The sequence below is a fragment of the Leptonotus elevatus genome, chromosome 12 (genome assembly GCF_054856555.1).
Source record: "Leptonotus elevatus isolate MCC_2025b chromosome 12, RoL_Lele_1.0, whole genome shotgun sequence".
Classification (NCBI taxonomy): domain Eukaryota; kingdom Metazoa; phylum Chordata; class Actinopteri; order Syngnathiformes; family Syngnathidae; genus Leptonotus; species Leptonotus elevatus.
In genome coordinates, this window is record NC_141250.1 from 1255042 (window position 1) to 1272500 (window position 17459).

The 17459-nt window shown below is 41.2% G+C and overlaps 1 protein-coding gene across 2 annotated transcripts in view; it reads left to right on the forward strand.

Annotated features, from left to right (window-relative positions):
* The window catches only part of ubxn4 (UBX domain protein 4), a 65487-nt gene that overhangs the window by 25309 nt on the left and 22719 nt on the right, over positions 1-17459 (forward strand). Inside the window, exons 5-9 of one of the 2 annotated variants that reach the window (XM_086091728.1) lie at positions 26-203; positions 6523-6609; positions 6685-6740; positions 11163-11327; positions 12537-12649. In XM_086091728.1, coding sequence (XP_085947854.1) covers positions 26-203; positions 6523-6609; positions 6685-6740; positions 11163-11327; positions 12537-12649 — 599 coding nt within the window. Of the gene's footprint in view, positions 1-25; positions 204-6522; positions 6611-6684; positions 6741-11162; positions 11328-12536; positions 12650-17459 lie in introns of both variants that reach the window. The other variant, XM_086091729.1, reaches the window with a different exon arrangement.

Genomic DNA, 17459 nt, shown 5'->3' on the forward strand with positions numbered 1-17459 from the left:
GCTAAATCTGTGTATACTTCTTCAGATGCATGCACAAAAAACTGGCACTGGAATGGTGTCACAAGAGACAGCTGCTACCAGTCAAACACAACCTTCCATGGCTACACTCTCAGCTCCTTCGGTGCCCCTCATTCCACCAGAAGAAGTCAAGAGGTCCTCTTCCTCTGCGGTGGAAGACTTAGAACCTAAAGAGGACACTAAAAGTAAGAATGTCAAGTCTGCTTTATTTTTAAAAACAATGCCAACAAACAGACAAAAACACAAAATGATGTGCAAATTCTGGCATCTTCAAATCATAAATTAAATAAATGAATAACAGTGCAAGCAGACACGTTAGCCTAAGCCTGCACAATCCATTCATAAATTGTGGCGTAACTTGCTCGGTGCTGCCTCCCAGTCTAATCACCATAGGTGACAGTTGCACCAAGACCAAGTCATCGTTCAGGTGACTCTTTCGGGTTCTCATCATGCCTGCCAGTCCTCAACCAGGGCCGCATTTTCTGTATATAAGCAATGTGTCCGCGGAAATACAGTCAGTCAAGCGGAGCGCTTATCAAAGTCGCACAACATTTACAGATTTTGGAAAAAGCGCACCTCATCCCGTCGACCTAGTTTAGCGTTGTGTGACACTTGCAGGAGGAGATATTGTAGTTTTGTCCACGGCACGCTTTCGAGCGTGAAATCAGTCGAGCAATCAGGAGTGGGATTTTGCACAGTTAAACCAATCAGGAACGGACATCCGCAGTCGCCCAATCAGGAGCACGGGTTTTGCGAGACAGCGACGTCATGAACACAACACACACGGGGAGGGAGTGGAGAAACGCAGGCGGGCAGTACTGTGCAGTGAATGGATCTGCGCACAATGCAGCGTATAAAAAAAGACTGAGTAGACAAGCACAGCTCCTCGTCGTTATAAAGTCTTGCGTATTGTTTAAGTTAGTGTGTACCGAACCGTGACCCCCATATCGAACAATTCAATACAGATACACGTATTGTTGCACCCCTAATATATATACAGTACAGGCCAAAAGTTTGGACACATTTTCTTATTCAATGCATTTGCTTTGTTCTCATGACTGGTTACTTTGGAGATTCTCAATGAAGGCATCAAAACTATGTATGAACTAACTATGTGAAGTTATGTACTTAACAAAAAAAGATGAAATAACTGAAAACACGTTTTATATTATAGATTCTTCAAAATAGCCATCCTTTGCTCTGGTTACTTTTTTGCATACTCTTGGCATTCTTACCTCTGGGAACTCCTTAAAGACGGTTGGAAAACCCTTTCAGGTGACTACCTTTTTTATAGCTCTTCGAGAGAATGCCAAGAATGGGCAAAAAAGTAATTAGAGAAAAGGGTGCCTATTTATTCATGTATATATTTTATTACTTTCACTTTTCTTTTCTTTTTTATTAAGTATATAACTCCACATGTGTTTGTTATTTCTCATAGTTGTTGTAATAGTTTTGATGCCTTCAGTGAGAATCTACAATGTACATAGTCATGAAAATAAAACTGCTATTATATGACTCTATGGGTATTTCTTGTTCAGCGTTTTCTTTAATGCCTGTTTAAAGGGAACTGATGTAAAGGCACTCCAATTTTTGATTGTAAATGTTATAAGAATTATATATAAGAAAGGCAGGTTTATTCTTAATTTTGATTCATTGACAAACCAACAACTAGAATGGAGGATGCAAACTTAGTAGTTGATTAGGTATTGTAAACAGAAGTGACTAGATGCTCCATTGATTGTAATAAAGTAAAAAAAACAAAGTGATTTATAGATTGATAAAGCCTACTTTGTTTAGATATTTGCAAGTATTAACGGTTAATGCACTGATGGACTTTTTTCTGTCTGATTTTGAAATGTCAGACAGTATTTGAATGCAGCTCGCCGAATGGTGTCAATATTTAGCGTCTAATTTCGGGATGCCGCTGTGTTGATGTTGGACGTCGACGGTCGCGTGAGGACAAGTCAAGTTGGCTGCCTTGACCTGTGACGCCTACCATGCGCTGTGTGGGTCAGTTTCAAAACAAGACAATTGCATTAACATCGATGTATTAGTTGGAATACTTTTATTTTGAAGTTGGCCTCCACAGCGCATTTCCGCTGACTATTTAAACCCGAACCGTGGTGCTTGATCCATACGGATAACTTTTGCAAATTGGCATTAAAGAGTTGTTAGTTAGCCGCTTGGCCTGATCATTTAACAAACGCTATAATAATATGACTTATGGCTGGACCAGAAGTCGCTTGTTGTTAGAAAAAAACCTGCGCATTTTGTATTTTTTGTGGCACTATGTCTCTACAATCTGCGTACATGCGAGGAAGGGCGGTGTTGAAAAAAATATATACTTACGACTTGCAGGGTTGGCACTGGGTCATGAAACCTTTTAGCCAATGTGGCTAAACAGTATAAAACTCTCCTTGGCACATTTGAGTGTAGCTAGCCACGACATCACATGTTTATGTGGTGGGTGCCGCCTATTTTGCCACTATCTCATTACATGCACCACTCATGCATTCACACAGCAGAAACATTGTAGTGCAACAACAAACACACAACACTTCTGGGAAGATGGATTTTTTTGGGGGGAGTTCTAGGCATAGCTTGATGGCTAACTGTACATTGTAGTGGTAGAAATGGGCGAAGTTCTTATAAATAAAAGTGGCAACTGCGCCAAATTGCCACAGATGAAAGAAATGAGGACACTTTTATTTACTGTTTCTTGGTTGCATCAGCTCGTCACCGTTTTAGCTCCACGCAAAAAAATAAATAAAATCACTCAGTCACGCACTCCCAAGACAGAGGCTGAAAAACAACGTGAGGGGCAGCAGATACATACATGGCTGTCTTTCAGTTAGGGGCAGAAAATGAGCTGATGGTCAAATTGTGCTGAAATGCTTTGTGTCATGATCAAATGATTCCACAGAAATGACAGATCGTTAGCCCTGCATATCGTCACATGATTTAATATTGTCATATCGCCCACCCCTATTCTTCGCCCACCTCCGGCAGAGTTTCACCCTTGTCCCGGGGTAGGTGGGGCACATTGAGTCTGGGTGGACCATGTTCCGTGCCACCATTGTTGAGGCAGCCAATAGGAGCTGTAGCCATAAGGTGGTCGGTGCCTGTCGTGGCGGCAATCCCCGAACCCGCTGGTGGAAACCAGCGGTAAGGGATGCCGGCAAGCCTTTTTGGCCTGTGGGACACCGGCTTTTGATGAAATTCTGGTCCACCATCCGGAGTGTCAGGTGGGGGAAGCAGTGCATCAATAACACTGTGTATAGTGGAGATGGTGCGCTGCTGACCTTGACTGGGGAAGTTGTGAATCAGTGGGGAAAATAGTTTGAAAACCTCAATTTCACCGACACGGCTTGCTTTGAGGAAGCAGAGTCTGGGGGTGGGCTCTCCTATCTCTGGGGTCGGAGTCACTGAGGTGGTTGAAAAGCTCCTCGGTGGAAAGGACCCGGGGTGGATGAGATCCGCCTGGAGTTCCTAAAGGCTCTGGATGTTGTGGGGCTGTTGTGGTTGACACGCGTCTACAACATTGCTTTTGGGACAGTGCCTCAGGATTAGCAGACCGGCGTAGTGGTCCCCCTTTTTAAGAAGGGTGACCCAAGGGTGTGTTCCAACTACAGAGGGATCACACTCCTTCAGGAGGAGTTCAAGTATCTTGGGCTCTTGTTCACAAGTTAGGGTAGAATAGAGCGGGAGATCGACAGGCGGATCAGTGCAGCGTCTGCTGTGATGCTGAGTCTGTATCGGTGCGTTGTCGTGAAGAAGAAGCTGAGCCGAAAGATGAAGCTCTCAATTTACAGGTTGCTCTACGTTCCTACCCTCACCTATGGTCACAAGCTGTGGGTTGTGACCGAAAGAACAAGATCCCGGATACAAGCGGCCAAAAAGAGTTTCCCCCGCATAGTGTCTGGGCTCTCCCTTAGGGATAGGGTGAGAAGCTCGGTCATCTAGGAGGCACTCTGTGTTGAGCCGCAGGTCCTCCGCATTGAGAGGAGCCAGCTGAGGTGGCTCAGGCATCTGGTCTGGATGCCTCCTGGACGCCTCCCTGGAGAGGTGGTCCAGGCATGTCTCATTGGCAGCAGGCCCTGGGGACGACCCAGGACACGCTGGAGAGACTATGTATCTTGGTTGAACTGGGAACACCTTGAGAACCTGCCGGAGGAGCTAGACGAAGTGGCAGGTGAGAGGGAAGTCTGGGATTCCCTGCTAAAGCTGCTGCCTTAACGACCCGACCCCGGATAAGCGGCAGAAAATGGATGGATGGGTTGAACTTTAGTCGCATTTTTGATAAAAAAAAGATTTTGAGCTCATCTTAAATCCTTGAGGTCAAAGTTTAATCAATTTGAACATTGATAATATTAAAAGAATGTAACCCAAAGGCTTACAACTGTTACTCATCTGCCTGCACTAATGAAGCAGTTCAGGTAATGCATGAAGAAATGCCCACACACATTAAACACATTCACAGTAATTCAGTGTCAACATTTTAGAATGGCAAACACGTAACATTTCATTGTTCTTTTACAAAAGAAGACACACAGAGCAGTTTCTGAAAAAAAGGGTTGGGGGGTTTTCTGTTGTTATTTTTGGGTCTTCTGCAAGATGCCACATTCTAGAGATGGGGGATGGTCATCAGTGAAGGTGAGCCAGTCTGTTTGGGCAGATGTCCACCCCTCAAAGCTGTCATGGTGGACGTGAGTGGTTGAGGGATGGTGGACCCAAATGCAGAGAAGTAAGGTAGTGGAACCAGTGGAACTTAAATGAAGCACAGAAAAAAGGTGAGCAGACAACCATGACTTGACGGGCGTGGACAGGACGTAACTGGACTGGGCCTGACGTGATGCGGCTAGACCAGGGATAGGCAAGTTCGGTCCTAGAGAGCCGCAGTCTTGCATGTTTTTGATGTCTCCCTCCTCGAACACAGCTGAGAGGCTCCTGCAGAACGTAATTATGAGCTGATGATTTGAAACACCTTTGTTAGAGGCAGGAGACACCGAAAACATGCAGGACTGCGGCTCTCTAGGACCAAACTTGCCTATCCCTGGGCTAGACAAAGCATGGCTCGACGGGACTGGTTGTCATGACTGGACATAATATGGCGTGACAGGACAGGACGTGACTGGACTGGTCGCCTTGACTGGACAGGACGTGACTGGACTGGTCGCAGTGACTGGACATTAGGGATGCAACGATAACAGCAATATCATGTTTAAAATCCACGCTAATGGTCAGATGAAGGGGAACGTAATATGCTTGTGTACAGAGTCAATTTGTGGAGGAACTCAATGTGTGCGTACAAAAGCAAGTCCTTCAATATTAAGTGTTATTAGAGATTGTAGGTTGTTTATATGCATTGCACAATATTATGTTTTTTAAGTATGAGTTAATTTTTTTACAATGTTACTTTTTTTTAGTCGAACAGCCTTAACGGTAAGAAACATATGAGAATACATTGAAACGGGCTTTCGTGTGGGCGGGGCCTAAATACACCCACACTAACTGACTCAATAAGACACACCTGGGCAAGACTCAAGCGACTGAGGGCACTGATTGGTTGACACACAGGGGAAGGGAAGACACACAGGCGGACGTGATTACACATAACAAGACGAGGGGAAAGACAAGGAACACAAAACAAAACACTGAACACACAGACAAAAAAGAACAAGAACACTTAAATCGAACAAAAACCCAACCTCACAGAACCGAAACATGACAATAGCGGGGGTTAGTCACCCCCACCCCACTTTGGAGAGTTATTTTGTCTTTGATGAGGTTGCAAAAATTAGCAACCGCACGACGTTCACTAAAGTGGGCTTTTAACTCATTCAATGCCAGCCATTTTCACAAATCGCAATAGATTGCGTTACAGCCATTTTAAAGCATTTTGACTGCTTTGTCAAGACCCACAGAATATTGTGTTATGATTATTTATACATCGGTTTTATTCTATAAAGCTGCTATAAAACACTATTTAGTAATGGAATTTGATTGCAAAATAGTGATCAATTTAGTGATAGTCATAAAAGTGCAGTGAGCAATGCCAACTCACCAGGACGGCTCCTCAGCTGTTAGTGGCTGTTGACGTGACAACCTTGTCATCTTTGTCATATTTCCAAAATCATTGTACTTTTTAAATTTATGATTCACACATAATAATGCTATCATAACGCATACTCTCCCTTTTCAAGTGTGTCCTTCAGATTGACCGACTAAAGGTCTGTTGACTGGCACCAGACTGTCATGATAGTAAAGCAACCATCCCCCATATCACATATAACGCACATATAACGACTAAAAATTGTCCTTGGCACTGAATGTTTTGTTGTAATGAACGACTTGTTCTTTGCATTTATTGATTTTATTTATATATTTTTATTTATATATTTTGTGAAATATTAAAATATTTGTTTTGTATGAACTTGATTTCAACCAATGGTTCAGGCACAGCTTTTTATCTATATTTCTGCCGTGCGCTTTCAATTGTTGCAGCTGTGTCAGCTGTGACTACAACAGCGAGTGAATATCCAGATCCTCAAAGTTTTTGTTTTCTGAGTGAAGAAGACCCGGATGTACAAAGGTAACACCACACATGCATTGTTGGCTTTTAATTAGTTTTGGCTATCAAAATAATGATGATGTTTTATCTTGCTGGATTTAACATGAACCTGGATGTCAGGCATCAGCAAAAGACGGCACTGGATAATGAGGTAAGGTAAAACTCTAAACTCTTGGGGAGCAGAGATCAAATTAATTCTAGGGATGTGTGAAAAAAAATACTCATGCATTTAAACATTTTCATAATTTTTTCACGATATGACCTAATTTGGGAACATTTTCATAAATATAGTTTGAGATAATTGCGATGCATCGCTTCAAACGTCATGACAGTCTGAGTTGAGATGTTGTTCCACAGATTTTTCAGAGAAAATGTAGCCCGCAACGTTGAACATACCCGCACAAATGAGGTATCAAAAGATGCGGCTCGATCTGACTCAAATCAGATTTTTTTCCCCGGAATTCCGAAGTACCATGGCGACGCAATTGCCCAAAAAACACTGCAAAAAATCCCATTCAAATGAATGGAGAAGGGGGGGGGGGATCCACCAATCAAGAAACTTTTTACATGCCACGCTGCGGGCGCATACAGTAGCCAAGAAATGCAATTTGTTTCTCATTTTGTTGCAATTTTTCCCATCTATAGCACAGTGTCAAAAAATTGTGGGTGTGGGTTTAAAGAGTAGGGAGTGAGGGAAAAATCCAGAAAAAAGGGCTCTTAACATTGGTGTGTATTGCGTCTGCTAGAGTAGGGGGAACTAATGCCAGAGTGCAAAGGGAAAAATTATTATTTCGAAAAATCTCAGAATATATTTCCTCACTATCCATCATATTTGGACATTTTGTAGTCACAAGGGTCTTCTTTCAGACAAACCCACTTTTGTGTGGCAAAGGTGTCATTTAGTACCTTTTATTTGATTTAAAATGTGTATTATCGTTATTATTATTATTATCATTATCATTATTATTATTAGGCTATTAAAGTGAGGAGAAGTCACTTAAATCCCCCTATTCATCCCTATGTCGTTTTTGCTGCCTTTTCATGACCATTTCTTTAAAAGTTGCTATTTTTTTAACCTGCTCTAATTCGGTCATTTTTTAATCCGATATCAGAAATGCGAACATGCTCGCGTTTCCCAAACCCTTGCCGTTCTAACAAAGTCCTTTCTGGAGTCTGTATATTGAACCATTAAGTTGTGAAAGCCTTTTGTTCTCGGTGTGCGTTCTCAACTCAACTCATCTTTATTTATAAAGCACTTTAAAACAAGCATTGCTGTATACAAAGTACTGTACATGGAACAGAAATCGGTCATGCAGTAAAGATAAATAAATTGTGATTTAAGTTGACTTATTATTGTTTGTATTTAATAACTACATTAAATCTAGTTAAGGTGTATAAAATCATTATCAAATAACATGATACAATGTGGTCATCAATGACATTTATTTATGTGTAAACACTGACATCCAATAAGATGCCCAACAAGCCGGAAACAACTTCTTATGAAAAAAAAAAAAAAGCACAAACATCTTTACCAGATAAGAATGCACAAAGCGCCTTTCACTGTTCAGCAGTCAACAAGGAAACGGTGAGTAAATTCTGCAGCGTCCATTCGTCTGTGGGTGTATTCAGACCAGAAAAGTCCTTAAGTCCGCTTGTTTGGTCCGGACCAAAAGCGGACTTAAATTTTTTTGTTTTCGTTTGGTGTGGTTCACTGTGCTCTTTGCAAGAGACTATATTGCGTAATTACGTCGACCCGCTTGACGATATGTGCTTATATTGGACAAAAATGACAAGGGCTGAACACTTAACCAATAACCAAACCCGGAAATGGAAGAAAACATGAAATTCCGACGTGCTACATTACTTGCCTGCATATTTTGGGGCGTTATTAGATGCAAGATATTTGCGAGCGTCAAGAGCAGCTCATTCAACGGACGTTCCGCGTCGCTGTTTCTAAATTTTGGAATACCCTCGTCGATTGTGTGTAGTAACCCGAAGGAGATGTTGTGCTCTGCTGCCCCGGCCCACAGCATGCTTATAGCAGCGTAGCTAAACAGAATACGGAGGATTATGAATGAATTTAGCACAATACTAACAGGCAATATAACAAATAGTTTTTTCTACACGGAGAGTGGAGGAAGTATTTAAAATACCCTACTACATGTGTACAAAGCTTGCGGCCGTCACAGAGTAAATATCAATTCTCAGACTGTTCAGTAAACATTTATTCATACACATAAATTTTCTGAGTTTATAAAAACACTTGTTCGAAAAATGGTTCTTACTTTTGTGATCAAAAGCACTGATTTGAATCTCAATTAGGCTGTTTGCCAATAGTTTCAAATAAACAAAAATTATAGCAACTTTTGATCAATCCACATCAATTTCACACTTTATTTTACCATTGTTTTTGTGTGTGTTGATCAGGGGCTGACTGCCACGGGTTCATTTCCGAAAGAGGAAAAATAATAATAATATCTGCATCATATATTAACCATAACAAAAATCCTCCAATCACAATCCATAACTTAATCTCTCAAAAAAACACACTAGCCATGTGACACTTCAAGCGCGGCAAAAGCGCTATTTAAGTGGGAGTCTGGAAGTGCTTCGGTTTGGTCCAGTGTTTATTGTCCAACGACCCCGCAGAATGCAGATGAGCATTTGCGGTGCGTGTCGAGTGTCGTGCGTTGGTGTCAAGTGTCGTGCGTCGGTGTCGAGTGTGCACCCCGGCACCAACAACGGGGAAAAGGAATGAGTCCAGGCGGCAGGTGAGCAGTTTGTGAAAGTGTCGAATTACAGGAGGAATTTGTGTGGGCGGAGCTCGTCTCAGCTAGACGGCAGCGTGCTCCAGTCAGGGAGTGGCGGACAGTCAGAGGCGCTCAGTCACACAGTCAAAACAAGTTTTACTTCTTTCTGTCCCCTTTCATTTCTTTTGCTTTACTTTGAATTTGAATATTACTTTATATTGTCTTTTTCTTTTAAAAATGAAATAAATTGATTGATTGGTTGGTTGATTGATTGATTGATTTTAAGTGTGAAATTGAAAAAAAAATTACTACCAATGTAAGACCCACTTATTTCAGATCAAACCACTTCCATTTCCTGTTTATGCCTCGCCCGCTGCCGGTTTAGGCCACGCCCATTTCCTGTTTAGGTCACGCCCCCTCCGAATAGAGATACTGATAATTTAGGATGGTTGAACAGATACAGATGGTGGTGTACTCACTCATCCCTAGTTATTTGTACCTTTTTTCAACTGAGTATCTTTGTGTGAAGGTAGTTAAGGCCATGTACACACGTAGCAGGGTATTTTTAAAAACTGATATTTCCCTCTTCTGGATGTAGAAAAAAATGTCCACACCACCACGTTTGTAGATAAGAAAACATCCACAGCTAATCGCATTAATGCGTTTTTAAGTATGTTCATAACAATTCCAGACCTTAAGGTGGCAACAGTTCCCCAAATCCTATCCAATCAGAGTATGCCTCCGTCTGGCGACGCCACTTCCACAAATTGGGCCTACAATGAGATGCATGCAAAGCCTCTAGGCGGCAGTAGTTAGCCAAATACTGCTCATCTCTTGACGTCACTTCACCATACGTCACACAAGCACAGACTGTCAGCCGCTGATCTGTATATATGCGGACCAGTGCTATCAGCGCACACAATAATTTTTTATTTATTTATTTAAAAAAAAATACTTGTAAACAGTCAATGAGTACATCATAAATGGAGCATAGATGAAAAGAAAAGATAAATCCAAAATCTTAAAAAGCTTCACATATATAAACATGGTCTCACGCCACCTTTTTTTCCCCCCTCTTTTTTTTTAACAACTTGAGTTATATGATTGAGTGACGTGTGCAAAGGACGACGTTAAACTTTGTTTACTAACGGACACATGCGACCGTGGAGCCAGAGAAATACGCAAATCTTGTTTGTAATGACAAAAATCCTCGCGGACGTTTGGATGACAGGGCAAGCCGCAGAAAAATATCTCCCGTTTACAAAAAACCGGCTACGTGTATACATGGCCTCAATTATTCAAGTGTAAAAATTATTTTAAAAATGTTTTGTACTTGAATGCTCAGTGTTTGGTGTTCATATACCTATCACTATATGTACAAAACCAAAAATTAGAATACATTCAACAATCTGCTGCAAACAAAAGGCTAAGTGAGCTATGCGGAGTGAACTATATTTTTTCATAGCACACTGCAGGAAGGTTTGGTTTTATGCATATATCATTTTTAACTGGTTTTTCACAAGTTCAGTTTTGGGCTTACATATCACACTCTTGACCAAGTTATTTGAGAACCACTCTTAACTGTATGAATATTTACTGCCAATCAATGTGCCTTTTACTGTTGATTTACAGACAGGTTCAGAAAAGTGCAGTTTCACCCTGGAAAGTCATGTCATTTTCACAACAAAGTCTTCCATTCATGTTCATATGTTATCCGCCTATTCCAAGTTTATAACAACTGACCTAAAGTCTAAAGGTGTGTGTTGAACCAAAAAAATGACTTTGTACTAGCTGTGTCCTGGTTCTGTCCTCTCTTACAGAAGGAGAGTAGAAAGCCAAAGGATCAGCAGAAGACGACAAAGGATATGTACAACTTTAAGAGGGAACAGGAAGATGAAAAGACCAAGCGAATCCTGGAAGAAAGAAACCGAGAGAGAGAGCTGGATAGAGTTGCCAGGGAGAGGGTCAAGCAACAAATTGCTATGGTAATTAAGTATTTCATTCTGCATTCCCTTACACCAGAGGTCGGTGGTAACTAAGGGCATGGAATAAAGTTCTCCGTCGCCCCAATGTATTTTCATCATTCGGAAAAATAATTCACGTATCTCACTGAGCGGCACAGTCTTGCAAGTGGGCGGGCACGTAGCAAGTGTTGCTTTTTCGGCAGGCTTCCTTCAGTGTTGTAAAATGTTGCAAAGCCACTTAAGTGCCATACTCTCTCAAACCATCATTATGCTCGCAAACCATTTTTCTTGTTGCAGAGAATTTTTTTGTCAGGTTCAGTCAACCTAGAAAATTTAATAAACAATAGACAAGAAAGACGAGAGACTTAGATTATTTTTATTCGCGAAAAGAACGGACAGAGATGTGCTCGGATACAATCTCCTTCCCGCTCGAAGGCACTCTCTCCCGAGCCCTCTCTTTTTATTTTTTTACAGGGTGTTCCAACAACAAAATGTTTCAATCCTTATCTTGTGATAAGGGCACAGTTCCTATTCTGCAGCTGCAAGAGCATGAGTCATGTTTTGCAATACTATAAGAGGAAATATGGGATAACTTATGTACATTTATTCTGACAATGTTCAAAATTTGATTAAAAAGAAACAAACAAGTGTGGGCACTCTTGGACAAACGAAAATGTTTTATGTGCAGAGTTGCATGCTCGGTAGTAGGCACAATAAAGCTGTTTAGACAAAATTTGTGACCTCCGTGAGTCATGGAGACCCAATAAGAAAATAATTGTGTGTGTGTCGGGGGACTGCTACGTGCTACGTATGGTGACGCTATTGTTGGTAGCCCCTGCACCGTCAAACATAAATTAAGTGTTACCCTCTTGTCACACCAACCACAGCTTTACTATTTCAACAACATATTAACAATAAAAATGGCTAATCTTACCACTGGGATATATACGTATTGTTGTTGGGTGCATGCACTTCTTCAACTACATTATTACTTTGATTACGTTTACCAACTAGCTGTTGCCAGCTCTGACCTAGGGACATCAAAAGAAAATTGGAATTAGGACTCTGGTACAGTGATACATTATCAAAGTCAGCTGACTGGATGGGTTACATGTCTTTAATGTTCCTTTTGCTTGAAAAAACTACAAATATCGTTAAATTAATTATTTAAATTTAGTGATATAGTTTTGATTCACATTTTTGTTTTGATGATTTATCTCTGTTTTGCAGGACCGTTTGGATAGAGCAGCCCGTTACTCCAAATCCCTGGAGCAGAAGGCTCAGCAACAGGCCAAACAGGCAGACCGGGAAGCAATACCGGGTACCGCTGTGAAGCCAAGGAGGTAAATTTGCCATTAGAGTCTCAAAGCATTAGGTTCAGATTGTGGTGACTGTGATGACACATGACGCCACCATCCATTTTCAGGATTGTTATCCATCTCTAGAAATGGTAATACTCTAGGAATGGTAATTTAGATTTTTTTTTCTCTTTGTCAGAGAAAGTCCCTGCTGAGTTGTCCAGTTTTCTTGGCTCCACTCTCAGATGACCTTTTATCTCTTTTAGTCTGTCTTTGCTACAGCCAGACCAATCTGGACTTTTTGTGGCTTATGCCTCTACCGATATTGGGGGCTACAAAAAACGCTATAAGGCACTGGAAGTAGCAGCTTAGCATTTGTTACAGCAGGTTTCATTTCACGGAGCGGTTTGATTGTTTTTAGTCATAGACTTGATCAAATACTGTATATGTTTATGTATATTTATTAGGGATGGGTGAGTACCAATAACAGGTATCGGTATTGGGCCGATACCAGGCCAATTTCATGATATTGGTACTCGCGACGGATATCGATGCTGGTATCGGCCCCCGCTCTTGTGGTGGGGAACGAAAGTTTTAGTTCCGTCTTGTTCGTTTCCTGTGTGTCTCCTTTTGAGGTAACACTTGTTCATTTCACTACTTCCGGCAGCGCCATTTTGGTGTGCATTACTGAGAATAAGTAAGTACTCTTGTTGTATTATCACGTATATCTGTGGTTCATATTTGTTTGTAGCTCATGTAATTTCGCAGTGTTTAATTGCCTTGTTAGGTTTGCCGTGCTCTTAATTGCCTCGTTAACTCATCGGAGCTGCGGTGCTAAAAATAGAACGGTGCCATCATGGCCCTCGCAGATACAAATTATAGCTCTTATACACACTACATTATATTTGTAATGTGGCTTTTTCGTTTCCCTTTGAGTTTTATGTATACTAATTCCTATACAGAGCAGTCTTAAAAAATTTAAAGCATGGATTTCAAAAAGATATACTGTAATTAAACAGCTTAAGGAATTCTTAACATGGTAGATAGTAAATATTACTAAATTATGCTACTTGAAGCCCTATTGTATCAAATTGAATTATTTGCACTTCACTCTATTCCTTAAAAAAAAGTTGTACAACCACATATTTTGATTGGGACCTTTTTTTTTCCGGCCACTGGATTATTTGTTTCATCTTATTTATGGAATTTTTAAAATTATTTTTATTGTGTGCTCTATGCAACACAAATGTTATTAGTAAATTGAAAAAATATATAATTGGCATTAATTTCATTCAATTTTAAGGAAATTTGCCATAGTTGGGATTTACAGTGTCCCCTCGTTTCTCGTGGGTGTTACGTTCCAAAAATTACCCGCGTTAATTTGATTGTTTTTAATTTTCCGGTAATTATATATATTTTTTAGTTTTTTGGTTTTGGTATGATTTTTTAGTTTATTATGAATGGTTTTTCATTCATCATATATGTAATTTTTTCATCTACAGTCATTTTTTTCCATTAAGTTTTTTATTAAACAGCACAGTATATAATTGTTTTCGTTTATTCTAAATGTTTTTTCGTTCATACTATATTTTTTCATTTATTATGTATGTTTTAAGGCTAACCTCACCACACACTTTATACATGCACTTTTCTTGATAGGCGTGAACATTTTCTCACATACTGTATCTCTTATTTAAATACAGTTGGCCTATACACTTTGTGTTCAAACCTTTGTAGATTTTAAAACAATTATAATAACAATAAAAAAGAATTAAACTAATATCCAAAACATTTATTTGAGAAACAAAATATAACAACAAAACAGCTGTTAGAAATGACTCTTAATTTTAATGATAATGATACGAGGCTGAAAAATCTATTTTGACCGGGAGGCTCGGGAGCGCATTGCTGCCTGGTGGCCGGCGTCTGCTTGTGTGGGTCTAGTCGTCTGGCGGTCTCGGTACGACAAGCTGGTCGGCAGTCGATCCGCAGCGCATACGCAGCTTTGTCGGTCCTTTATCTCCGGGCCGCCCAAAGACCTCCAGGACACCGAGGATTTTCAAACAGCTACGACTGGTTTAAGGTGGACAATCTTAATTTTAATGATGAAGATACGAGGCAGGACACGTAAACCCATTTTTGACTGGGAAATCCCCGAAACTCCACTAGAGCGCTCGTGGCCGACGGGCCCGTGTGAACCGTGTGGCGGGTGGTGGATGCATGACGCGCTGAGCCGTCAACAGGCACAACTGCATGGTTCGGGGCGGATGATGAGGATATGAGGCAGGACACGTAAACCCATTTTGACCGCGGGACCGCATCGCAGCAGTGCCCCCGAAACTCCACTCAAGTGCTGTGGCCGGCGCGGGCCTGCATGAATTGTGGGGCGAGTGGCAGGCGGCGCGCTGAGCCGTCTGGCGCTACGTTGTAAAAAAACAAAAAGCACGCTGTAAAAAAAAAGAAAAAAAAAGAAGAAGCACGCTGTAAAAAAAATAAAAAAATAAGCACGCTGTAAAAAATCCACGAAACAGTGAGGCCGCGAAAGATGAACCCGCGAGAAACGAGGGAACACTGTATATGTCTTTTTTTTATTATCTGTTATTGTTTTTTTTCTTTTTTAATGTATTATTAGTACTAATGGTATCGGCACTTGGTATCGGTATCGGTGAGTACTAAGGATTCGGGATCAGTCTAAAAAAAGTGGTATCAAACATCTCTATCAAATACTGTATATTTATACAGTGCTGCTCCAAAGTTTGTAAACCTCTTGAGCAATTTGGATTTTCAAATTGTTTCAACCTGATTTTGTTGTTTAATCTGAATGAATTTTGTTTTATATGAAATAACCGGTGTAGGTTTCACATTTCAATGCATTGTTCTTATTTTTTTAATCAATTGTGTAATCAAAGCTCAAATAAAAAAAGTTTTTGGTCAATCCATGTAGGTGCAAAAGTAAGTGAACCCTGAGCTGCATTGCTTAAAACACGCAGTCAATTAGGTTTAGGTCTGACAAATTGGTAGCCAAACTAACCACTGAATTGGAGCAATGAAATGAGAGAGGTTTAGCGAAGAAATTGTGCATCACTGACTGAAACAGAGACAAAACCACGTCACTTTAGTCTTACCCAGGTGAACCCATACAGAAGAGAAATCTCAGGGGACGTGGGTAGTGAGAGCACATCTGTCTGGGGAAAGCTATAAAGTCATCTAAAAAAAAAGAGCTTTATCATTCTACTGTAAAGCAGATCATCTGCAACTAGAGAAGACTGAAAATTACTACAATCCAGCCTAGAAGTGGATGACCTTCTAAAATATCAGCAAGACCTACAAGACAAATGATAATTCAGGAGAAAGCCAACATGTGCATCACATGTGCATGCTTCAAAAATCATGCTTCAAGACAAACCTGGACAAACCTGAAGCTTTTTGGAAGTCCCTTCTGTGGACAGATAAGTCATAACCTGAAGCCGTTCCTTGTGAAGTTATAGCCTGGTAAAAGATGGATCATGCAACATTACAATAATTCAAAGCATTCTATTAATACAACCAAGGAATGTCTGAAGAACGACAAGATTCATGTTCCGTATGTGCCCAGTTAAAATCCTGACTTAAATTCTTTCAAAATACTGTGGCGGGACCTGAAGCGGGAAGTTTATGCTAGACACCCATCCAACCTCTCCCAATTGGCTGTATTGGCTGCAAAAATGCCACTAAGTAGATGTGAAAGACTGATGTAGCGATGTTGCCGTAATGGCTTATGAGAAATTTAGACGGTACTGAGGGGAGTTGTAATTTCCTCAGCAACCTCTGGGGCACCACGTTGACTTTGCTTGTTTGTAGGAGCAAAATAAACAATGAAAATCCTATTATCAAGTATTCATAATCTGAAGTTGCTACTTTAGTTAATCATGGAGTTCTTTGCTTTCATAAGAGAATTACTAATCCACTCAGTGAACACAAATTATTCGGCAGAAATTGAATTTCTAGACAACAAATTTATTTAGTAAACACACATATATCAGTCACAGCCTAACCTATTAATGAAACGGAATAAAAATGTGAATCAAAGATAAAAAGAAAACTTGCAACCTAACTAACTAAGATAAAAATAAAAAAAGAAGGTAGATGAAAAAGGTAGATGGGGGTAAAGATGGAAACGTTTGACCTGTCAATTCTTTTATGTTTGAATAAAAGCGTTGCACCAGTAGTATATGGTCAGATTGCAATGCAGGCGCAACTCACGGACTGGTTCAGTCGCACGGGGGAGAGAGAGCGAGCGAGAGAGAGAGAGAGAGAGAGAGAGACAGAGAGAGAGAGAGAGAGAGAGAGAGAGAGAGAGACTCGAGCGCCGATCCTCAGTTGAATGCTGGAATGCTGCACCCGGTCTCCGGTAGGTGGTGAGGTGCACGCGCGGCGTGGAGGCAGCGGCCGGTCCTTGGCTGGCGCACGTCCAGCTGGAATGCTGCCCGGGGGAGTCTCTGGCTGCTGGTCGGTGATGCACGCGCGGCGTTGAGGTCACGGTAGGTCCTTGTGTGAGCGCTGCGGAGCGCCTCGGACTCATGGCTGGAACAGACACGCACGCCCTAGGGATGCGCAGGATGTTTGCAGTCCTTGCTTGATGCGCGCGTTGTGGCTCAAAGGAAGAAGCCGTGTGGTCACCCTCAGCGACCACGTTTCTCGTGATGATCAGGAAAAGTTCATGGGGCCAGACGTGAGGTGGAGAGAGGGTGGAGGAGTTGCAGGAACGGGAGAGTCCTTGAGCAGTTCATGGGGAAGGGAGTTCAGGGCAAAGAGTACCAGGAAAAGAGAGAGAAGTTCCTTTGCGTGCTAGCTTTTAAAACTGTGTCCACAGGGG